This window comes from Hyalella azteca, unplaced genomic scaffold, assembly GCF_000764305.2.
Source record: "Hyalella azteca isolate HAZT.00-mixed unplaced genomic scaffold, Hazt_2.0.2 contig11943, whole genome shotgun sequence".
Taxonomy (NCBI): Eukaryota; Metazoa; Arthropoda; class Malacostraca; order Amphipoda; family Hyalellidae; genus Hyalella; species Hyalella azteca.
Genome location: NW_025941917.1, coordinates 19,645 through 45,828, shown reverse-complemented (window position 1 = coordinate 45,828; position 26,184 = coordinate 19,645). Strand labels below are relative to the sequence as shown.

Sequence of the window (26,184 nt, the reverse complement as noted above, 5' to 3'; positions counted from 1 at the left end):
ATGAAGATAGTAGGAATGACTAACTCAGTCAAGTACAGGACTAACTCAGTCAAGTACAGGAATAGTTCAGTCAAGTAATAACAATTTTATTTCAGTTAACCAACCGAATAGAGATATAATACACACATTAGGAACTCGTACTTAATCAATTATAAACACATTATAAACTCCTTCAAACAATATCAAAAGCTCCTTCAAATTATCACCATTTCGCGATACACTCATATTCAAAGAGCAATAGTACAAACTTAAAAAAAAAACACGGTACATTCATATAGCTACTTTACAAACGTAGTCAGATAAATAACAGCCTGATCAAAACAATGTATCTCGATCATGATCTGCTTTTACACCAACTGTGCGATTATGCCAGAAAATTTTTCTTTGCTAGCTCCTAGCTGATTGCCGGAACCGTGATAAACGCGGCGAGTGTCGCAATGTCAAACATTTTTACCTATTGACCTATTGACGAAAGGTTCTCGGAAGGAACTAAAAACCGGACCTAAACCCAATGAACCAACATATTTCTCTAGAACACCGGCATATTATATGGAACTTTACCGACAGAATTTATTAATAATTAATGAGTCCAGTATTATTGATCCGAGTGTCGGAGTTGGACGGGAATTGTACCTTAGCTCAGCGGCGGAAATGAAGCCGTTGCCGTCCTTATCGAAGACCCTGAAGGCTTCTCGGATCTCCTCTTCACTGTCGGTGTCCTTCATCTTACGCGCCATCATCGTCAGGAATTCGGGGAAGTCGATCGTTCCGTTGCCTGCAGTCAAAAAAGACATGTCGAGCTTAAAATTACTTCAGCAAATAAGACAGAATCTTCCTTGTCATAAATGCCGCGTTACCTGCAACTAAAATACACCTCAAACTTAAGTTTCATTCAATAAATACGAAGCTATCTTCCTTGTCATAAATGCTGTGTTGTCTGCAAACTAGAATACACGTTAAGCTCAGGATGCATTCAGCTAATAAAAAACATCATTGTTTGTCATTCAAGCCTAAAATTAAGGAAAAATGTCCGAGGAAAGAGGGCTTATGATCCCTGGTTCTGAGAGGTTAAAAAAGGCACTCTTGGCGTTTAAGGCTTCAGCACTTCTTTAATAACAAAATCTCCATACTTCCTATTAGATTATTTTCATACAAAACAATGAAAGGCCCGCTTTAGCAGGAAGTTTCAGGTTCTACTCGGACATGAGAAGCGGAAATTTATTGCAACACTGCTTCTTGTACTACATCGAGGTAGTACTTCTTTTTTGGTACTACTTCGAAGCACTACTTCGCCAAATCATAAAGCTTATCATAAAGCAGGCAATATCATGATAAAAACAGGTCCTGTAACTATCTTGAAAAATAATAAAACTCTTTATTAAGTCCAATAATGGAGAAAGCAATCTTCAGTAAACATGACACGCAGTTGATAGGCACAGAGCAGTAGTGGGCGTGGAGTGGGGGTATAGCTGGCGTCACGGTGCCAGCGTTACATTCGTAGTCATGGAAACCAAACAGACAAGCGTGGCTCTACAACTCGTGTTGGCGCTCTAACCTGATTGTTTTCGTTCAATACTTCACAACTTTAATGAGCTCTACGCCCTCAAGGTCTCTCACTTTGGTCCAATCGCTAATACTTCGTCAGCGCTTCCAATCTACTATAAATAGGCATATCAATTATCAACTAACGTAATCAAGACTTCGTTGGTCCAGTATTGCATCAACACCGTCAGTATAGTATAGGAAACCACGTCGAAAACATTAGTTCAGCATCAGAGCACAAGTATTAATCATTTCAACGACATGATTAAGGTTTCGTTGGATATTTACGCTGATCATCGAACAAAAAATATTTTTATGCCCATTCAGGTTAAAGATCGTGAAGACCAAATCAAAACGAATCAACCGAAATTCGTAACAAACGTACTACGTAGTTCCCCAACAACACCATGTGAGTTCAAGCCTGAGGCATTTTTAGACGCACATGCTGCTTACGCAAGTGCGTATTACGCCCGAGTCAGCATGAATGAGAGCGTTCTTTGAACCATATACAGTGTAAACATCGATCATGAATGCAAGGCAAGTGAGGCAGAACAGCAATATACGTTGCAACAACGGGTCTAGCTAATTACTGTCTTGACGGACAAACAATTGATGAATTAAATATAGCATCAGATCTTGCGTGCAGCTGAACAACAATCTTCCTTGTTCCTTGAGGTTATTATAGGATCGGAGGTCATCGAGGGATCAGTAATCACGAGCTTTGGAGCAGATGACACAAATCTTACATAATCATTGTAGCCTCTGATCGCTTTTTTTGGGTTATTAAATGCGATTGATATGGCTTATGAAAGGTAGTTCATATTTTCATTTTTTCACCACAGCTTGAGTGGTAGGCGAAGAATACGTCTACTTAGCATCCCATTAAACTGGAGACAAATTCATATCAAATCAAATAGCAATTTAATTTAAACGTGATTTAAATAAACAGAATTAATACGCAAATTTAACTGATTCCCTCAGTTTTGTGAGGCTGCGCAATAGTTGGCTCCAATGAGGCTGCGGACTTAGTATGGATAGAGCGTCTCTTGCTTCCATTACTGCATCGTGGTTTTGGGTACGAGGGCGGCCGATGCATGGTTGCATGGTGCTTGGTTAATATATTTTGATGGTACGCTATGAATGACATGCGAAATACTGCAATGAATCGTCATCGACCTATAATCTTCGAAAAAAGTTAAAAAAATAGTTTCTCGGTTTAATACCATACGAGCATTTCTTCTCATTAAAAAATCGCTTATAGCTATTAACATAATTATACCTCCTAAGTTAATCTCAATAAAACTGAATTCAAGACTGGGAAAAGAGGACACCAAATGTGGAGCAACAGTTGTCCGAAGAAAAAAAGGCGAAGTAGACAGTCGCAGAGCGAGTTAGTGGTGCAGACCTTAGATAAAACCGCGTTGAATAAGCAGTTGTTGCCAAGACAGACGGAGCGTGAACAACAAAGGCATGGCAACGGATTAACAAACGTGTCCACTGCACCAGTTCTACTGGCCCCTATAGCTGCATTTGGCCAACTATCAATACGCTACTTCGGCGATTGTGTTATTTTCGCGATCACTCACCTCGATTCAATGAACTTAGCTTGGTAAAGCTTCGGCAATTCGATTGACCTACAGCTGCGTTCTAATTCCGGCTAAAAGTGGAATTTCTCTTGGGATATGTTTGACAACTGATTACTTTGCCAGATAGAAAACTCATTTTAAAAATTCTCGAGTGAAAAGTAGTAGAAGTACAACGAATGAATCAGTGCGATGCCATATGTTCTCAAGTAAGATAATGAGTGCCGAGATGCTTATTAAATACCTATCATCTATTAACTAAGATACCCGCATCAACTCAATCGTCTGATTCTCTGTAGGAAATCTTGTTCATTTGACCCACGTGTTCTCATTTGACTAATGTTTACCGTCATCGTACGTAACTGGGCACATTCAACGTCTATATTATACGTACACACAAATTTCCACGACTTAATAGATGAGAGTTTAGGTTTTGTGGACAACTGCTTGCTTTCTTTCCGCGAGTGAGATGCCCCATAAATATTCTCGAGTCACGGCGATGTTGCAACACATGAAGATTCACGTAGCGAGCGAGCGCGGAATACTCGATTTGCGAGGCATTAATTGCCAAGGAACAGAATACTAGCAAATCAAACCAGGCAACGGGGCTAAACACACTACAAAAAGCTCTCGTGAAATCAGTATCTCTGATCGTAAACAAGGCGCTCCACTCCCAAATATTTGGCAGCATCCTCCTCGATTCTCTTGAGGACGTTGGTCAATATAAGAAGGGGTCAATATATGCAGTGACGAGAGCGAAGATTTGGAAAGAACTACGTTCATTTTCCAGTTCAGAAATAAGTTCGTATAAAGTTGTAGGAATGAAGGTGCGAAATATTTTAAACTTAACTAATTCTGGCTAATGATAAGGAACCTAACGCAATTTTAACACGGGTTAGTCGGTCTACTCGAGAAGGCGCGCGAAAAGGGGAGTTGGCGTACATCTACACAATAAGGCGGGAGTTGGTCTACACGATAAGGCGGGAGTTGGTCTTGACGATAAGGCAGGAGTTGATCTACACGATACGGCAGGAATTGGCCAACACAATAAGGCAGGAGTTGGCCAACACAATAAGGCAGGAGTTGGTCTACAGCTCTACATGATAAGGCGCGAGTTGATCTGTACGAATTTGCACGATGAGGCGGGAGTTGGTCTACTGAACAATGTAGCGCGTGCTTTTTACACAAGACACGTTCACGCGACCTTGGCATCCAACACACACACACTTATAAATACGACGACTTGAGCGGCCGTGTGCGTGTGCCGGAGACAGCGATGTGTATAAACTTGTGTGGGTGGCGGGTAGGAGGTGGGTGCGAACAGTGGCAATAAATGAGAACTACAGTGCAAAGAGCGAGAAGGAATGAGTGTAGTGGCCGGTTGATAAAGTCGTGTATCACGGCCAAGTTCAAGAATATAAAATTCAATATTCCGGATGATATGAACAACAGTTACAACACAGCTAATACAAGCAAAAGGAAACTTTTGGCGTTGTTTGTAATACGTAGGAATAGCTTAAAAGTGTCTATTGATATGGTCTGCAGTTCGTCGGTGCCTGATTTAATCCAGACAAAAGTCGGAAAATTTTACGCCGGCCAACGAGTGTTTAGGTCAAGAAGTTACGTATATGATGAGTGAAATTTAAACGCTACATGATTTGAATGTGTGAGAAAGGCACAATCAAATTACTACCAAGGAAGGCTTTAATATGCCAAGAATTAAATTATTATACTTTTGTACTGTGTCGAAGTATAATCATGTGTCGAAGTAAATTGTGTCGAAGACCTTTACTTCAACTTCTTGAAAAGATGACTCTTTATTGCAAGTAGATGATTGATTAGGATGTAAAGATTGCCACAAGAAATGGGTATTAAGGTTCTCACTGAACTAATAGTAACTTAGTAAGGCATAATAAGCACGGCGGAGAAGTAGAGTTCAGGGAAATGTGAATCAAGTTGGCGTGGTCGTCAGAACTAGAGCGGCATCCCAGGTGGCTGTGTCCTGTTTTTGTTAGTTTCTATTACGGCCCAGTTGCCGGCACCGAAGCTCAGGCTTTCATGCATTGCTTTAACATCAACAGCGGCAAAAACAACCAACTGAAATAGATCTGCCTACATCACAGGGGACAGCACATGTTCCATTAACTTCTACCTTAATGTGGGGAAAATTCGGAGAAATGTTATTAGAAATGCAACCATCGTTGCAGACTGAGCAGAATATTATCAAATAGAAATAAGTAAGCAGTTAAATTATCATTAGCACATGAATAAATTCAGAGCTGACCACGACGTGAATGCAACGAAAGTGCTAAGATAGGTATTGATGGCTGACACTGCAAGCCACGCAACAGGAATATGTTGCAAATGATTAATCAGAACAAACTATGAACAACCATATATAGACGAGCGAGACAGAGTAATGATAAAATTGCGATTGTTGTTTCTTGGGATTCTTTGAGAAGATCCACATTTATGACCAGATATGCGATATCACAGGTAAATGATGAAAGACAGAGCTAACGAGTCAATTTCAGGTTGATCGCAATCAAGCAAATCAAGAAATCGTATCATGTCGAAAGATCACCAGAGCTGAAAATTCTGCGAGTAGATGAAGCCGTCGTAGTAAATTGGTGACGGTAAGTTATGTCAAATTAAAAAATTAAAAATAACATTAAAAAATTAAATCGAAAACAATTAAAACTATTCAATAATGAATGAACAGATGGTTATAATTAAAGTAGTTTTATTTTAATTATAAATATGCTAATATAAATAAAGATATTTATAAGGCAAGGATCCTCTCTGATCACGGTAAATAAAAACTTACAGGGTCCATAAAATACCACTTGACATTCAAACTTTAAATGTAAACGACAGACCATCTGCATCGACTTCGTTGATCATGTATATAAACTTACTGGGCTTATATATAAGAAATCTCATGACATTCAAACTTTAAATGAGAACTACTGACCATCTGCATCGACTTCGTTGATCATGTAGGTAAACTTACTCGGCCAGTGGGCTTATATATAAGAAATCTCATGACAATCGAGCTTTAAATGAGAACTACTGACCATCTGCGTCGACTTCGTTGATCATGTATATAAACTTACTAGGGTTATATAAAAGAAATCCCATGAGATCCAAACTTTAAACGAGAACTACTGACCATCAGCGTCGACTTCGTTGATCATGTCCTGGAGCTCGGCCTCTGTGGGGTTCTGACCAAGCGACCTCATGACAGTGCCCAGCTCCTTGGTGGTGATGGTACCATCACCATCCTTGTCGAACAGTGAGAACGCTTCCTTGAATTCGGCAATCTGTTCTTCGGTGAGTTGGTCAGCCTGGAAAAACAAGAACAAATTCTCTACACAGAGCAACAAGGTGAGAGGATACGGCAGGTTAGCATGCATGAGTGAGCTGCCTGTCCAGGGCATCCAGAAATAAATACACGATTCGTCCAGTGAGGGAAAACTAGAGTTTCTAGGTAACATGAAATGGATGCAATGCATATCAGAAATTAGACAAAAATTTAATCGAGATAAGTTGGCTGAGAACTCAAAGGATTCTAAGCGCTATTTAAAAACTATTAGTCTTCAAAACAAAAAGGAACATCCATCACACAGTTAAATATATCCTAATATTTTACGAAAAAAAGCGCCAGCAAATAATTGAGGCTCGCTTAATTGCGTAACTCGGACAGACACAATTAAACATAATTTATTTGAGGTAGAGAAACTACTGTTAGGTAGGAATGACCTGTAACCCTACAGTGAGAATAGTTTGCTTGTCTAGTAAGACGAGCGACTAGATAATCAACGAACGCTCTAGTTTACGTGGACAAGAAATGAAGTATTGAGAGATGAGACACGGTCGGGCGAGATACAGGCGCGGGTTCATAATCTCATCATGTGCCTCGTGACTATCACCTGACCTAACCACGCGTTGATTATCATAAATTACCAAGCTAATTCAATGGAGAACTCGTAGATATATTCAGGTCTTACTCAGTCAACAAAAGTTAATAGGAGTTTAATTAATTTTTATTTAAGGTCAGCGATTCAGAAGTTAAAAGTACACCAGCTTAGGGGTTGAAGCTTTCTACTCCAAATTGAGAACTACACGCGCAACCCCTAAAAGAGAATAACGCCATGGTTCTAAGCAGTACAAAATGTAAGTAAAGTCATCAACGATACATTGAAAAACTCTCGAGTCGCTTCAAGCGCTTCCAGATAGCCAAGTTTTAATGTTCAGGTCTTTTCTTTGATCCCCATTTAGCTGGTTCCAGAGGCGCAATTCTCGGTAGGCTATCCATCATCTAGGGGGACGGACGAGGGGGCCTTGCGTGGGACGACATATGAAAAAGACCAGAAAGTAGCGAGGGGGCGCACCCCCTCTTTTTCTTCCCCTCTTACTCCCCGAGACATCAAACTGTTGCTCGTAACGTACCTACACCGTCTCTCAAATCTCGACACACCTTATACTCCATAAATTCTACGAGCCCTCTTAGAAATGAAACTTTAAACGAGTATCCAAATGATTTTCGTATATCTTGTTACAAGTCATGCTGTGGATTTCTTGGTTCTTTCCTTAAGCGTTTTGGGAAAACTAGTGAAAATACTCATCACCTTCTTTTAAATAAATAGTTGCCTTCACACAAACTTATTAATTCGCTTGCACCTCAACAATCATCAGTAATTCTTGGATGTGAATATGGCTTATGTAAGAACGTATGCTAATATAGCGCGTCATATAAGTCTAGATCAGTCCGAACTGACGATAAAAATTGGATACCTATGCGTTTAGGTATGACTTTAACTATACATCCTAGTGTGAATGAAACCAAAGTTGCAGAGATACGTACGTAACCTCATGTGTATGCTAGACTCATCATTATTTGACAATAACAAAACGTGAAAACTAAAATGCTTAGTAAACCGAAACTACGCTACCTCCAGCAGATGCTTAATTTGCTTCGATATGCCTGTAAATCTCTCAAAAACGAATCTATCATTACCAGTATTAAATGACCTGAACCCTTAACTGAGCTTTTGATTGGCCATTTAGAGTGAGCAAAGCAGTGGGTTCATTAGAATGACCTACATAAGTGAAGTGGGTCAATCAATAGGCGGAACTGTTGCATAGGTCATGCAGGCGCGTGCGCGCAACGATAACGCCCTCTATTGTTAGTCTCACAAATGCCAACACTGCGACGCCCAGTACGTCATTGCAAGTAACGTAGAGCACGGCCATAAATTCCGTGTTTATGTGTGGCGTTTGTGATCACAATGTCAACTTTTCTCCATCCCCAGGCTGCAGAAATGTGTGGAAACAATTCTCGAATTTCTACTCGTATACGGATAACATTATATTATTCAGATAATTCTCACGCTCAAACATTTTGATGTGAATGCAATGTTCATATTGAAATTAAATTGATGAAATGCTCGTTTCAATTGGTAGTTGCCCTGCTAGCGTAGAAATCTCGGCTTGGCTCGATTAAAATAATCTGACTTGATCAAACTACGCTCCCTAATTCATGCTTTCTTGAGGTCTGACAAGCTTTAAATTAACGTCATACCTAAATCATCAACGTAGAAAACATCAGCCAGACTAGGGCACTGGATGTTCGTGCGTCTGCCGCGCACCACCGCCAATAATAAAAAAACTTTGAGAAGAAAAAGAGATATTTAAAAAAAAAAACAATTAGGAAGTGACGGTAGAGGCGCTTTATGGTCTACACCTTTTCAAGTCGCCTAACTTTGAAAAAGTTACTCTACAGCAAATTTTTTCCAACTATAAATGAGGTAGAGTCACCCTGCGCAGCTGTACGCTGAATCCCGATGATGTTCAGGAGTTAAAGCTGTAGTAACGTTAAAAGCTACACTTGTACTCAAGGAGGCGAGAAGGTTAAGAGCGAGGACGCGAGCAGCTCTATATAGATCGTCTACTTTACGAGTGGTTTTCCTGCGAGCTCGAGAATGCAGAGCTAAAATAAAAAGCATGCGAAGCGCTAGTTGATTCCTGTGGCCACACCTTCGACACTCTGAATTAGGCCAAACTAAAATATCAATTTCTCAGAATCTAATGAGATGATACGTGTTGACAGTCACGTCCTCACACGTCCATACAAAAACGTCCAGGATGCGCACTTTAGGATCGCACTGAGCTCACGATCGAGGCTACATGCACTAACAAGAGCAAACTGCATCCTTGACCGCAGATCGATGCGTCACAGGAAACGCCTTGCACCGCACTCGTGCTGCTGTCTGCTCTTCTTATTAAACGATTTGTGGTAAATTGGTTAGGCGGTGCATAATCCCCAGAAGTAAATTGAGTTTAGAAAAAATAATACTTTCAGGGAAACGGGTCCAGAACGATAATTAAATTTTGTGACTGATAATTTTATTTTAGCTAAAACCATTCAATGGTCATGCTCAAAAATTGCTGGTGTCACACTTCAAGACTAGGGGAGGCGCTCACACTTAAAAAACCTGATGGATGATAGTTTTCTTTCGGAAAACAGCAAAGTATTAGCAGAGTTAAGCGTTAGAATTCTAAAGTGACACGTAATAAAGTACAGTTCCGGTTAAGTACGGAGTGTAACAACTACAACAAAGAACCACATTGCTCGCTATATAGTCAAATGGGGTAAGACAGGACCGAAATCACTAACAAGCCTGTAGCATCTATACCATGAATAACTAAAAAACCTTAAACCTATCACAAGGTGTAGTTATGCAATGGGCTTCTAAGCTACAACTCAGATGTTTTGCATCACACAGTTTTCTGTACACAGTTTTCACAGTTTTCTGTACAGACTAAAAAAAGTGAGCTGGTCCCATCTTACCCCACTGGGGTAAGATGGGACCAGGCATGGGGTAAGACAGGACCAACGGGTAATTCTTATGTTACAAGGTTTTTAATAAAAGTACAAATCTGATGTTCAATATTATCCATCTAGAAACACATTATTTGATTAAAAAACCACTTGTTACTGTTTTGTGTTGCAGGAAGTCAATTCTAATATCAGTCACATTGGAGTTTTTGCCATGAGAAAACTTTGTTAAGCATAGTAATAGTGGGTTGGCTTTGGTTCATTGTAGAGCACTGCCAAATGTTACATGTATATTCCATTAGTGTCATTGTCTGAAAATTTATCTAATTGGTAATAAAACCAATGGATAATTAGTTGAGAGTCAGACGTCATGTGTTTTCTTGCTAACTGCATTTGTGGTGCACTTCTTCAAACATAGCCCATGCACTCTCACAAAATTGTTATAATTAATTTTTATGTTTCACACAATGATTTTTCCCCCAACCACTCTTGCACATTGTTTCTGCAGCTCACTAATGGGAAGAGACATCCCTATTTTCTCCATCCCCATGATGCAATTCACAATAGTATGCTAAATTTATCTAATTAAAAAAGCTAACAAGTTAGAATGGTTATTTTAAGCAAAAGATGAAAATTTTTAACAAAATACTCCGTGTATACTTATGCACAATAATATATTAATTTAAAAGCTATTTTTGATAAACTATGGGGTAAAAGAGGACCATTTGTGGGTAAGAGAGGACCATTTATGGCGTAAGATAGGACCACTTGTGAGGTAAAACAGGATCATTTAGTGGTCCTGTCTTACCCCATGTCCGGTCCTTTTTTACCCCAATTTAGAATACATGTCAGGCAGTGATGGTAGCAGGTAGGAAAGCCTAGTATGTCTAAAAAGTTGCTTATTACTTGAGGTTACCTGCCTACATCCACAAACCTGGCCAAAAATTTTTTTGTCATTAGACAGAGCTTATTTCCCAAACAGGGTTAACTATTTTGTGACCCTTCTTTACAAAGGTTTTCTTTAAAAATTAGCCAGAAATTCATCATTTGCAGAAGAGGGTTGAAACAAACACTGAAATGACAAGCAATGATTGCTCTAACATATTCTTTTGTCAAATTAAATTCAGTGCAATTAGAATGCATGCCATGGGCTGGTCCTTTCTTACCCCATGAAGGCTGCGATCCTGTCTTACCCCATTTGACTATACGTAAATTAATATCTACCGAGAGTACCTCAGAGATAGCCTAGACATCGAACGAAGTGAATGGCCGAAAGTTAACAGTTAGATTTTAGGAATAACTTCATCAGCTAAAGGGAATACAATTTCAACAAAATATGTCTTGCGATTTGCTGAAAATATTCCGATACAATAAGATTGTAAATGATGAGCACGTGCTGGTTATGTTATTAGGTACGTTGTCACGGAGCCAAGATCAGCGGGTGTCTTATAGCCGTCAGTGGATGACGGGAAGCTCTTGGCAGGTACTCGTCCAATACTCGGTACAAGACTAGAGCTGGTAATGTCACAATTAATATTCTTCAATACACATCACCGCGATCGCAATACCACATATTGACATGAAGTGAAGCAGAGATAGACTTTCATCAAAGTTATCTTACGGCTTACCTGTAACCTTAATCAACAAACTTCAAGAGAACGAAATGCACTGCAATATTTAAGGCAAATTTGTAATTATATTATGAATAAAGCGAGATCGCATGCGCAGTGTCGCCAAGTCATGTCATAAACTAAATTGAAAAATCGAAAAGATATAAAATGAGACACGTCAATAGTGCGTGGAACAACTTCAAGAGTATTCGCGTAAACACGAATATCTATTGCTTAACTATAGATACATTGATGCGGAATAAGAAACTAATATATAACCTATAGATAAATAAATAAATTTGAAGCTGCTAGCGCCCAATTAACAAACTTTTTCAGAGGCTATCCTAGCTTAAAAAAAAAACACAATAATGCTAACAAAACATCAATGGACGCTAGATAAAGAGAGGGGGCGTGCATTGAGCGAAAATCAGGATAAGATAAACACCAGCCAACAACAGTCATCGCGGCAAATATTCGTATCAAAGAAACGCATTCACAAAATGTCCGGTTCGGGTACGTAAATTAAGATAAACAAATGAGAATAATAGTCGAAGGAAAAAATGTATAAGCATCTCCAGTAAGAAACAAACCAGGAGGAAGTAACGAGCAAAAATTCCTGCAACAATAACGATTCTAAACTGTAAAAAGGTGATAGGTGGTAAGGCATTCAGGCTAAAGAAAAAAACACAACGGTATTTATTCAAGGGGCTTGAAACTTTATAGGGCGAGGGAACCGGAGCGTTCCGTCGACGATCTATTTCATAATGGGACAATTTTTGGTAAGTAAACACAAGAATGCAACAACCGGTCAATTAAAGTGGTTTTCCGGGCCCGGAATGAAAATAAAGAAGGAAGGTCCTACATCATCACTCTCGAATAGATATGAAGATCTAACTCGCAAAATTCACATCGAGAGAGAAGTTCTCAATTTCCTACTGACCATAAAAATAAATCAGTTGGAACACAAAGTTATCATGGATTTTATCAACGAATAGGGAGAGCTATGAAGAGAAGAGGAAGTACAAGTGCAGATATTTGCACTCAATCTTATAACAATTAGTGTTGGGAAACAAACAAAGTGAAGTAGTCGACTGAGTGATCACGGCTGCCAATAGCTGCATGACGGCGCGATGTTACATGGCATCTATTGCGGGAAAATTGAATGGGATATTTTCCCAAAAGGGGCACAACACACTAACTCTCCGAGGGAAATGCAGGGAAAACAGAAACAAGTCATGTTTATGAACTGACAACGCATTCGTCGGCATCAGATGGCAGGGCACAAGATATATGGAGTTGCCACGCAGCAATTCATCCCGTGGATTTTCAGGAACCAACAAAAAGTAAGGGGAAATCATAGCTATTCACAACAACGATATGCAACAGCGAAAATTAGAATAATGGTAAAATCAGCGAATAAACAACGAGTAAGTTCAAAAAAACCAAAGATTTTTGGTTTGAAAAAGAAGGCCTTACCACCACCACCACCATCACCACCACCTTCACCACCACACCTCCATCACAGGTCTTGGTAGAGCACCAACGTCACTCCTCTTCGTAGGAGTAGAAGAAGTTGAGGTAGGAATAGGCCAGTGTAGAAGTGGTAGCCTAATCGAAAGCGTAGCACGAGTCGCCCAAATAAAAGGGTGTGGGGATTTGAGGTCTCAAATATCGGAAAATCTATTCAAAAATCGAATGCCAATCGCTAATGATTTACAGTTGATCACTAGAAGTCAAGTCGTCGCAAAAAAATCTAGAGTCTTTTTAATTCAAGTCGATCTTTACGTTAGAGTTAAATACCACTCGAAATTAATCGAAAAGAACGAATTTAATAAGAATATATTTACAGCGATGCGTCATCGAGCTCCAGTTAGAATTGAAAAAGAGCAAACGTGAGCAAAAAGAAGATAGATGCAGAATTTAGAACCACAGGAAATGAAATAATTTGGTGCAATAGTCACAGTAGCGCCAATATAAACGTATATATATTTTTACAAGCATTAGCTTTAAGAAACTGTAGAAATTAAAAAACGATTTATATCAAGAAGTGCATAACTATAAATTTCTATAAATTGAAGGTGATTTGTCAAGTGTAAATCTAGATAAAGTGGAGGAGGTATGCAGTGAAGTAGGCGTGTATAACCTTACTTGCTTGTTTAGGTAATACGATTATGAGTTGTGACATCATTTACGCACCTCCTGCAAACAGAGAGGGTGGAGAAAAACACAAGACGAGGTCAGTAAGAGACAGTGCAGAAGCAACATCAAGTATGGTAGTAGTGATAGTAACATTAGCATAGAGATTGGTGATAGCAGCAGCGGCACTAGCAGTGCAACTTATCAGGAGTAGTTCAATAAAATCTATTAAGGGTGCTGCGTACTGAGAGAATACCAGCTGGCTTCGTTATCAGGGATTATCAAAGTCAAAAGTATTGAATTTTATATAACAGCACGAGTTTACTGCACGAAACATGTCCGGTGTGCTAGCTGGTATTTCCCCAAACCATGTACCATTGAGTACACATTGACAATGTACAATGAGCAATAACAATATTACTTCGGTGACGAATCAAGAGGCATTGAGTGTCATATGATAATCTTTTACACGATTATTTTTTTAAGACAAAGAACGTCAGCTAATAAAATAAGCGCATATCGTGTTGAATGTGAGCGCGGTAACTGAAAGAGAAAGTGAGGAACCTTACACGACACACTCGACGCAAATAAAAAATACCAAACAACAGAAAAAAAGTGGTCTACATAGATTGTGTACTTCACACAATCTGCTAGACAATACTGAATAATATTTATACAAGTAAATTATTTCAATGACACGGAGTGAGTGGTAACGAATCAAGGAAAATTGTCACCAATTGAATTTCTGAGAGAGCAACCCAAGATTTGCAGAATTGACTGGCAACACAATAAAAAACGCGGAAGTTCTCATCCGCAATGAGGAACTTATTGTAACAAGCGTGGGCCCGAGCATATTATGAGACCTGAATGCACGTTTGCCCTTTGATTTTTTTGTACATTTAATGGCCATTTTTATTTGCTTTATCGAATTTTTTACAATATTTGGAATTCGTACCAGGTTTGGGCTTATAATTTTAATATGGAGGTGCGTCAACCAAGCAGGTTTTATTATTACTATTATTCCTCCCTAAATCAAATATAATACCAAAGTACATACGACCCTTTATTACAAAAATAATTCAATGTGGCTTCACAAGAAAAAAATGTGTGCCTCATCCAAAATCATCCCTTGATTATCAGTTATGGGTGCAGATTTTCAACTGGAACGAACTTTATATACCATATAAGTTCATAGCAATGTTAAATTACTGATAATAATGTTGAGATTTCACGTGCTAACATTTCATTCAAGTAAATTATTTTACCTCGAGACTTCATAATTGTTAAGTCATTTCTGGTGGATAATTTAATTTGAAATGATTCGTAATCAAGACTAGAAAAAAAGCAAGCACCATTAATTCGTAACAAAAATCCCATCATATGTTGAGACAAATATTTTCTCCAAGAACTTGTCCTAGCAGGCGCAAGACAACTGCTAACTCCAGCGCGCCCTGCAACTGCAAGACTGGGCCCACATTCCAAAAAAAAGATCCATTTTATGTATGCCTTTTAATGCACTTCAGTTGTCTTGATATGCACACTCCCTGCATAAAATTCTTAACTTCCTTCGCCATGAAAATGATATCAAATGTTAAACGCGCAATAAATGCATGAAGCATAGAAAAAAGCCTGTAAAAATCGGAATGAAAAACAAAAAGAAACGCCAAATTCATTACTCACACAGTGCATAAACTAATAAATCTCAACTTAATCTTATCTTCTTTAATTGCCCGTTTACTTGGTTCACCAGTATGGAAAAAACGACTTACATTTATCAAACATTCTAAATAAACAAAGTTCATTTTGGTAAAAGAAAGCTCGAGTGGATTGCAAACTCAATTTTTTTTCGTGGCAGGTGCAGGAAAAATTGTGGCTTTATCCTTCATTCAATTTAATTAGTAAGAAGCTTTATCAGCAGTTATTTAAGTAGCCTAACTAAAAGTTTACACAGTACACTCCATCGTTAAACCTTGCTAATATAAAAAAATCTTTAATAAATGACGAAACTTAGAAACCTGCAACAAGATCATCATTACTAAGTGAAGAATAAGCGAGTTTGCTCGGGTGATTTGGTGCTCCTCTCCAGAAACCCTGTCAAGTTTGGGAGAAGAGAATGTCAGGTGTCATATATTCAAGAACATATCTCAGTGCAACAATTTTATTTGGTAATTAATGCTAAAATTATTAAGCGTTACCGTCTTAAGTAACCTAACAATGCGTAATGCATACACGATTTCGATAAAATTGTTTTACCAGACGTTAGAATTCTTGCGCATACATCACGGAAGATTATTAACACGTACATGCAGACGAAGGATAAGAGACGTAACTCAAATTTAAGCATAAAGGAATGCTGCTTAACGAACGTTAGCGGTGTTAGTAGCCTTGACGAAAACATAGAATGATCTCGGGAAACATTACAATTAATCATTCAAGATTTTCCTATAGGTATAAATAGGAAACAAAGTGAGATCAGCAAGATTTTGTATGTTCTAGAACACCGAAGACATGCAATGAATTATAACAGCTCTACAATGAGAGACGACATAAAGTGAATCGATAACGAAAAATTAACACTAAATGAATGATGAACGTGAACACGTAAAATTAATAGGCGGATGTTGAAACGCCAATCAACAATAAATGAAAACGTGCTGCATCGCATGCATTCTCAAGCCCCACATTCGCTTCGACTCATGTTCAGTAATTATATTTATATAATTAAAGAGCTAGAGAATCCTGGCGTATAATATAATTCCGTCGTTCTTAATAATGCAATAGAATACAAGATCAACGTAAAATTTACTATTAGGAAGGAGTAATTTGTAAGTACACTCATCGGAAAGTGACGAAATTCGGGAAGTTTACCGCAATTAGAACTCCCGCAAATACTTGCTGAATAATCCATAGAGTTTTATGTAATAACTCAGGGTTGACGCTTTATGAAAGATTTTGAATTAAAAAAATGAAATCGGCTCCGCATGACTGAAATAATTTATGTATATACGAGTCAAGTGCCGCATAAAACCAACCATATGAAGAGCCGTTTGCTGCTGAACTAGTTTGTTTTACTCCGTGGGTGTTATATTTGTCAATAAAAAGAGCTTCGTCAATGCGAAAAACAGTTAGTTGAACGTGATTTATGAAGTGAACATGTTAATTCGTCAACGCATCAAAATTACATTAATTCACGTAGCCGTCACAACCCTCCACCGAAGAAAAAAGTCAATGGAAACGTAGGTGATTAAATTGATTATTCGAATCTAACGGGAACTGCGATAACTTGCGCACTGCAGAGTTAATTATGACAGCCGATCGATCTGCTCGTCTGAGATGTAAATCGATCACGTTTTCATGGGCGATGTAATAATTACGTTTATAACTATGATATAAATAATAAACATAAAGAAAAAATAATTGCAATCAACAGGTGATAATTTGTTGTCTGCTCGAAGCGTAAAGCGAGGCATGGGTGAAATCAGCGAGAAACTGCTAGTTTGTAGAAATGCTCAAAACAAGCAGCGTAAATTTCGATTTTTATTTTACTTCATTGTTAATGGTGGTGAATTACTGCAAGAGGTGTAGAATTTTTCGGTGAATTTGAGAAAACGTGTTTTTTGGCGCATGGGTAAAGACAAACGTTAATTCGACCGAGAATGCTTCCGTCATGACATGGCAACAGGCACTTCCCGAGTGTGGGGTATACATAGTTAATTTAACTCTCTAACAGGCTGTTTCTGTAAAGGTTCTGTACCGAGCTCATGGTTAAAAAAAACTCGTCACTTTCGCAGCACGAAAAAAAAAATTTCCATGAGAGTGAATAATGCAAATGTGGTTAGAGAGATTTATTGAAATCGCTTTTATTGAAACGATTTTGGAATTACTTCACCGAATGCAGCTTAGTTCAACCTTTCGAAGACGCAAGGTTATTTAGAGTTGATAATCACTTAGCGTATTTATTGAATGAATTTCGCGTTGCAGCAAAGCTTGTGAGACGCGGAAGGCCCCTGACGCACATTTCTCATCAGTGATAACGGAGCGTTGACAACCGTATCAGGAACGTTCATAAGTTTAATAGGTACAGAATTAATTACAATTTCGTACGTTAAACGATTTTGGAGCTACCATTTATGGAGAACTTGAGCCACTGAGTCGCGCCCTGCTATACTTGAGCCGTAAGAGTGGAGGAACAATGGAACATGAACTTAACAATCTAGTCCAAAACTAAATGAATGAAACATGCTAAAAAAACATTAAAAGCGAGACAGGCTATAAAATTTCTTTTACAACGCATAAACATAGTGATAAAAATGGACTATATAAAATTTGCTATAGATGTTTTCACCGACAATTATTTTAGCATAACCAACATTTGCATTCGTTTTGCTTCTATGGGAGAAATAACAAAAATATCGCAAATTTATAAAAGGAGTGGATGAGCACATTTAAAAAAAAAAAATCAGGCATATTTTCTGAATAATAAAAATAGAGATGAGAACTTTTTATAATAAATGATCGAATAATGAAGACTCGTACTCAACTCGAATGAACATAACAACGAGGCTTCTAACATGGTCGCCAAAGCACTCCGAGGTATGTAGGTACGATTCCGAACTTGCGACCATAAGCAAAGTTCGTATATTGGGCAGGAATAAAGATATACAACGATACAAAAAAATTAGGTTTGTAATAAAGTTCCCATCCAGAGATTGATACGGTTAAACATACTTTAAAAACTTCGAAAAAGCTTAATTGTCTCAGACAAGAATTTGGAAACAAGAGCAGCAACTATCAATTCCATGATTATGGCGGACGGCAGTGTGGGTGACGGAAGCTTTATTTGAACTATCCATAGACTAGATAATAATTTTATATACTAACTCAAAGGAGTTTAATAGACAATTTACTTCATCAACTCATAGTGGATTTTAAAATATCATTGAAATTACCGCACACGCTGCGTAAGAAAATAATGGTAAGATAATAAGGTTAGAAAGAAGAAGCAAAATACGGCTGGCGCGAACGTCCACAGGAAAAGCCCGCGCCTTTGTTTGCAGCGCGGGAATCTTGAGTAGGACTAGCTAGGATATAACGCTAACCTAACCCTGAGTCCGTCACTGTAATGTTAGTCACCCAAGATATCTATCTAGGTACTCACGCTAAATTCAAAGTTCTAATTTTCAAGTGAATAAATCGTTAAAAACGTGGAATAGTGTTTCATCATGACACAAACATATATTCGGAAATAAATATGAAAATTATGATAGAAAAACGAAAGAGAGATGGAAACGGCCATGGAGATTCACAGAATCACAATGAATGAATGATACGAAAAAATGTAAACTATAGGATCATTTTATCGTGCTTTCCAACCTTTAACTGGCGAGAAAAACAAGTGAAAATCTGGAAATAAAAGTTGTATGATCGACTTTTCATGAAATGATAGAATCTTTAAACATAGCAAAATTAAGGTATACGGATATTTTTAGACAAGAAAGCAACATGCTGTTTCCAACAATATTGATCATACGGAGATTCACATTTTCTAGCACATACACATTCCTACGAGGCTACGAAGGTTCATCAAGAAATTTGAAAACCTACCATTGTGATTTATTAGTAAATTAATAGGGGCTGGCGATGAAGATTGTATTAGCAGCCCAAGTGTATGTACGTCAACGGCACAGCTGTTGTCCAACCACGACCACTGCTTCAGTAACACTGCAGACGATAGTGTCGAAACGCAGAAGATCTACACCGCTATTTACCCCAGGTCGTGTTACGATCTACCCTAGGAGCCGGATAGAAATCCCTAAAACTAGCAACAGGCGGGTGAAGTACTGAAGTTTAAGGTATTCAGTGCGACGTTGAATTTCATGTATTCAAGTCATCTTCTAAAATCTGATATAAAAAAGACAGCTCAAACAGCGAAACATGTAATATAATAACATAAAATGGAGTAATTGATTCCTTTATAATACATCAGAGAAGGTAAAGTCATGAAAAACATTAATCAAAGATGTAATCAAACTATTACCCTGCATTCAAATTATTACAGACGTTGGGAACAATTGCACACCCATGCATGACTTCAACATGATAATGATGACTCCATTCGGCAAAAAAATCAGTAAAGCTCCTTGGACGTTAGGATTGGTAAATAACTAAAACACAAAGTGAAAACAAAATCCGATCTAATTGGAAAGAAATTATAGTATAACCAAAAGATAAATCAATTTAATACCGGCTTCAAGCCTTTGGGGTAAAATTCTTTCAAAGTTACCTCAAATTTAGGGTAAATAGAATAAATTTTCAGGTGTTTCGGTTTTGAGTTAATTCTCTTAAAATTAGGTTACAAACCAATTAAAAAAGATGCAAATACTATTTGTTCAATATAAAACAGCCGTGTAATATCGTTTTTATTCTTTTGAGTCGAGTAAACTTGTGTAATTGCAGCAGACGAACTAGATGGCAATGCGACAGACCCATGAGGTACGGCACTGCGGCTTTGCTCGCCTGCCATTGGCTAGAGTTTACCGCAATGCGTCACGAAGAAGCGGCGGCGCCGCAGCAAAACCAGCATATGGCTGGGCTCAGCCACCGAACAAGCACGCATCATGTCGCACTCCTCTTCAAGCAGAGGCCGTACTCTATTCCGCCTGTAGTCGTTGGTTATGCGCATGTTTGCACTGCAACAGTGCATTTAGGAAACAATGTAATTAGAGCCCGAGCACACAAATTTACTATTTAAAGTGTTAATATATATTCATTTATGCCGAGGACAAATGCGTTCGCTAAAATTCATAGGGCCTGTGGAAGCCATGCAAAATGATAAGATAAAAACTTATCCAAGGAAGATTAATTAGCTTTGATTTCTTTTCTGTGAGGTTTATGAACAAAGGCCATTAATATAAAAAATGACGACAAAAAGACGAAGGTGATTAGGAGCATGAAGATATGAAGAATGTATAGTTTTATTTGGATTTGAGAATAAATCAGTCACAAATGTAAAGATTAATTAATGTTTAAACCTGAAATTTATTGTCATGAATTTAAAAAATTCACTTTATACTTGTATCTAAAAATATTGATCATGAATCTATTAAATCCCGTCCATACTTTAAAATATAAAAACTCGTCATGAATTGAATACTTCAGTTCATACTTGTAGCTAAAATAATTCATCATGTATCTAAAGAAAACAGTACATAATTTACATTAAAATAAATCATGAATCTGATGACTTGGAACTTGTAGCCTTGTTAGGAGGCAGCGTTCTGTAACACGAGCTCACATTTCCCGTGTCTGTTAAAAGTCTGTTACTTATACGAGGAGGCTTCAAGAATTTCGTGGAAAACAACAGTTGAAAAAATATAACTCAGTACTCAGAGCGCGCATTTTCTCGACGAAAACGTGATCACGGACGGACGGATGGACATGACGAGCACAATAGCGCCTTTTTTTCCATAAATGAGAAAATGCGCTAAAAACTGTCAAGGCCATAAGGGTTATTCTCATCCATATGCTTTATCTCGGTCTATATATTTCTGTGAACGCTGATACCAGCCACTAAGTTCGTTTGTGTAAAATTGAGTCATGGAATTTAGGACCATGTATTGGCAGCTCTTTTTGCTGCTTTTATTGATAGAAACTGGGTACCTTTCAATGATTTTTTTTGTTTGGAAATAAATAAAAGTCGGATGGGGCTAAGTCGGTCCTATAAGGTGGATGCCGAATGATTTGCCATTGAAATTCACGTAGCACAGCCCGTGTATGCCGAGCGCCATGGGCGCGTGCAATGTAGCGGTGGAGGAGGACGGGCCGATTCTGCTTCCCAATGCGTTTTTCTTCTAAAAATTTATAAAAATCTATTGTTTTATAAAAACTATAACTGTAAATTGTTTATAAAAACTGTATAAAAATCTTGTTTATTATGTAAATAAACTAACAAGATCTTCTCGTCTCGACAACCCGGGACCCCTTCCTTCTTGAACGCTCAGATTTTTCTTTGGCGCGCTCACTTCCTCCACTGAAGAGCCGCTGCTTCGATTGGGTTTTTCCTCGGAATTGTACTGGTTGAGCTATGTTTCATTCCCTGTCGCAATCCGCGTAAGAAAAAGTTCAGGATTCTCATTCGACTTGTTAACATTTTTCATAGAAAGATCTACCCTTGGTTTTAGCTGATCTGGACACAACGGCCCTGGAACCCATCGCGCAGAGAGCTTGCCCGATGGTTGAATTAATACTGAGTATTAATTCAACCATGGCTTGCCCAGTCCCAAACTGCCCACCAGACTTGTGTATGGGCAACCCACGTACATGTTGAGTGTCTCTGTTACAGAGTCGGTGGTTATTCGCCTATAATTTTCAATGAGATCACGAACAGCATAACTGTTTTCCCCACAAACTGATGTGTTGACCTGCCTCTGCAGGGGTCATCTTTGGTCTCATTTTTCTTGCTTCGAGGACGACTAATACATTTGTAGGTTACTGATTTATTTGAGGCACTGTCTCCATATAATTGTTCTAGAGAGTCAATGATTTGGCTGTTCTTCCACCCAAGCCTCACCAGGCATTTGATTTTAGACCTGGCATCGATTTCGGCAGATGCCATGTTGTAGTATAGTAGTATAGTATAGTATCTTCGATCGGCATTAAAGAATAGGCCTGGATAGGCCTATCGCCGATTCTTGTACTTTTCTTGACTAGACTGGCCTTTTGATCAAATCTTTTCAACTGACGGTAGATTTAAATCGCTTCTGGATATCAGTTGTTCCGTAGGGTACGAGGCATTTTAAGACTAAACATATGCTCCTGCATGGCCTTGTCTAGTCTGTTCTTGAACGCGTTCATACTCGGAGCATCAACAATATCTTCAGGGAGGCTGTTCCACATGTCGGTGACTCGAAGCGAGAAAAAATGTTGTCTCGTGGATAAGTTGCACCGCAGTTTTTTAGTTTATAGCTGTGGCCCTTGGTGTTGGTTCTTGTTTCAAATTCTAGTAATCCTTCTGGGACCTTGTACAAACCATGAGTATACATGTATACTTCAATGAGGTCACCACGCAGGCGACGATAACGGAGACTGGTAAGCTTCATAATCTTCAATCTTTCTTCATAAGACTTGCCCTTTGAACGGTTGTTGTTTAAAAAAAGCGCCCCGTGTATGTATCGTTAATTTGAGATTCATGTGAGAAAACGTTTTAAAGCATTGATACGGGATCGTTCTGGTGCTGCGGCATTATATTTTTTTTATAAAAATTTGAGTTATATCCGTTTTCCACGAAAATTTGGAAGCCCGCTCGGAACCAAGTAACGTTCATTGCGAGCTTTATTCAAAATTAATACGACACAAGTAGCTAGCAACTAGCATACATGGAATCCTAATCCTTCTCTGAAGCAGTATCAGTATGCGTGAGATAGCAGCAAAGGATAGATAAAGGAACAGTTTGAAGAAATAATCACAAGAGATCAAATTCCACACGAAATTCGACGACCATCAATATAGGCTCTGTATACCTGGCACTTTTTCTATTAGAATATGACTAATAGACCTGCCGACTCTTAAATTATCTACGAAATGGTTATAATTCTGTTTAAAATGTCGCAATTTTACAGGTGTTATTCGTGGCATAAAAAGTTGACAGCTCCAGATCAGCCGCCAGGAATGTGTCGAGTAGGCGACTCGCCTGCCGCCCCCGCCGCCGCCGGGGTAGGCGGTTGCCCTCTGCTGGCCATTTGAGTCCCAATACTTGAGCATTTTTTAATAGTGCAAGTGCATTTCGAAATCAGTAACTAGGATTATGTAGATACATTTCTTTTGTAATGTAACTTTTGATATACTCGCATAAAATTATGAACCAACTTATTCCACATCCGCGTAACTTAACTTATTTCATTGAGAATATTTAAAGGACAAATTCACTTTTTTGATTCAGATACTGTAAAAAACGTACTAAAAATGTTCCGAATGAACATGGCCCTGTCCCAAGGATTATATAGGTTGCCGTTATTTCATGTCGGCCGCTGAAAATTAATTCCCAGTTCGATGTGAGATCTTCAACGAAATAGAAAACTTCAGCCATTATATATTGTGATTATCTGCGACGTTAATATCACGCAGCCCCGTGGACCTGACCCGACAATTTTTCATTCAGTGACTTCGGCAATGAATTCATCTTTTTTTCTCGGTCGCAGTGTTTGCGAGTTGTAGCACATTCTAATACACGGGTTGTAATTCAGGTTAGCCATTCAACAAGTTTGCGATAACTGAACATGCTTCATAAGCAAACATCGAGTGGGGAACGCACACAGCTCAGCAGCAGGGTTCAAGATTTATGTCATTGCATGATCGTGCACAGGTGGTTTGATTATCATCAAGTTGCTTACGAATAAACTCTTTAGCATTTATGATTAGGACTTTTAAGGGTAAACTCTCACTGTGATCATTTTTTTCTAAGGAGTAAACGCGGGATCAAACCAAATATAGCATTGAGTGTGATAAAAATTCAATGAATAATATATGTCAATCCTGAATTTCAATGTTTAGAAATCCCAATTCAATACATGGCTATATTTATCAGTTTCCATTGGTGTAAAAATAAGTCAATCTTAATTTCCAACTGAATAAATACGAGTTTACTAAATTGGGTCCATCATTTAGAATAACCCTGTTTTTTAAGAAGCTTTCACCTGCCCAGGCTCGGAAAACGAAGTAAAAAAATTTGTATCACTAATCCGGCCCTGAAGAAATTGACGTGACTGAAGAAAAAGACTGACAAAAATTCGGACGACGTCGATTGCAATCGCGGCTTGGGACTGCTACGTATAATTAAAGATACCCTTACACCCACGCTCATTAAAATTGCCTTCAATGTCAACTTACAAAGTTTATAGCTACGGTAAATATTTGGCTTTCTGAATTTCTAAAGACTCGAGAATTTCTACGACGGTATGTTGAATTAGAGGGGAAATGACTCGTCGAGACTCGGTCGTAATTTAACGGGTGTGAAGAACTTTCATGTAGGCTAGTTGTTTGGAAACGTTTACTGAGCTATATTTTAAGACGCGCCGTCATGACGTATGGTTTCTGGAAATGAAATGTAAAGAAAATACATAGGGAAAATACACAATATATATACATGAAATGTCAATATATGAACTGAGACAAATCAATGATGATGAAAAAGGATAACCAATAATTCACGTAATCAAACAACAAATCTAACACCGAATTGCTCGAATCTTCGGCAACTGCAAGCATCTAGGCCACACTATATGAATGCTGTAGCGCATGTGAAACGAACTACATCTATAGTAGGCAATTTCCAGTGAACTTGGAAATCGAAAATGAGTAAAACAACGGGTTTGAAGAAGTTTTCTTTTTGCGATGCTTAAATTTGCGATATAATTTCCGCTTTATCGTCGTAAAAACATTTAATTATTATCAAATATCCTGTAATTTTGGAAAAAAATCAGATACTAATCACATGAACAAATTATGAGCTTCAGATAATGTTTATAGGTATGTGATCTTTCAACTTAAAATGAATTATTTCATATATTTCTACTGGTGGAGTAGTAAGGAGTGAGCCTGCCTGGTCCGGGAGACCCCACGAGATATCAACGTTAATGGAGATAACAGAAATGATAAGGAAGAACTCCTGTTCGATAATACGACGTTCGAGCTACACGTTATCTTATCTCAAACTTAGGCAACTACAATGAGTGGCAGGGAACGTTGCATGATGTCAAGGAAGCTATTGCGACTTCCCTCTCTTCATACCGAAAAGCCGTGAAAATATTTTTTTTTTAAGATTGAATGTGCCCTTATACAACTGCTAATTTTTTTTTCTACTTTATTCGGCGTAGCAGTGAACTACAAATTTTGATGTAGCTTCGCGATTCACCATTCGATAGGCATTATGATTATAGTAAAAAATCTATCTCGATGCTAGCATAAAAAAATTTCAACTCTTGAACAACTTCATAGCGAAATCGAGGGAAGAGTCATAGCTGAATATATAATTATAATTAATATAATTTATAACAATTATTTAATTTAGATTATAACTATATAGTTATAACATAAATAATAATGTAAAATCTATCTCAATATTACAATATATATAATAATTATAATTGATTGTAAACGTTGTTTAGCTACAACAAATTATTGTAATTTATTGTAAATATTGTTGCAATCAACATTAAAATCACTATGATAACTCCTCGAACGAATTTAACATTTTTAATGGTTACTTCCAAGTTTCGAGGTAGGTACTTTATACAACTTCTGACTTTACTACGTTACAAAGTCTCCGCGAAAGTTCAAATTCGAATGTTAGAAATGTGAGGTTCTAGAGGGGAAAAAATCTTAGGTTGCTTCTATTATATCTTTAATATTAATTATTTACAGATCAATTTTCGTCGGCGCCGACCACAGACTTCTTCAATCAAACGGTGGCCTAACA

General features: G+C 38.1%; 1 protein-coding gene across 1 annotated transcript; it reads right to left on the bottom strand.

The window, feature by feature from the left end:
• Nucleotides 1-182: 182 nt before the first annotated feature.
• LOC108665186 (calmodulin) lies at nt 183-19,445 on the bottom strand. The gene is made up of 4 exons (XM_018151917.2): nt 19,316-19,445; nt 6,298-6,474; nt 634-775; nt 183-192 (listed from the first exon to the last, which is right to left on the bottom strand). The coding sequence occupies exons 1-4, from the start codon at nt 19,317-19,319 to the stop codon at nt 183-185; spliced, it is 333 nt and encodes a 110-aa protein (XP_018007406.2). The 5' UTR covers nt 19,320-19,445.
• Nucleotides 19,446-26,184: the final 6,739 nt, after the last annotated feature.

Coding starts and splice junctions, on each gene's coding strand:
- LOC108665186 (XM_018151917.2), bottom strand. Junction 776..6,297: donor CAACGAAGTCGACGCTGATG/GTCAGTAGTTCT, acceptor TTTTGACTGCAG/GCAACGGAACGATCGACTTC.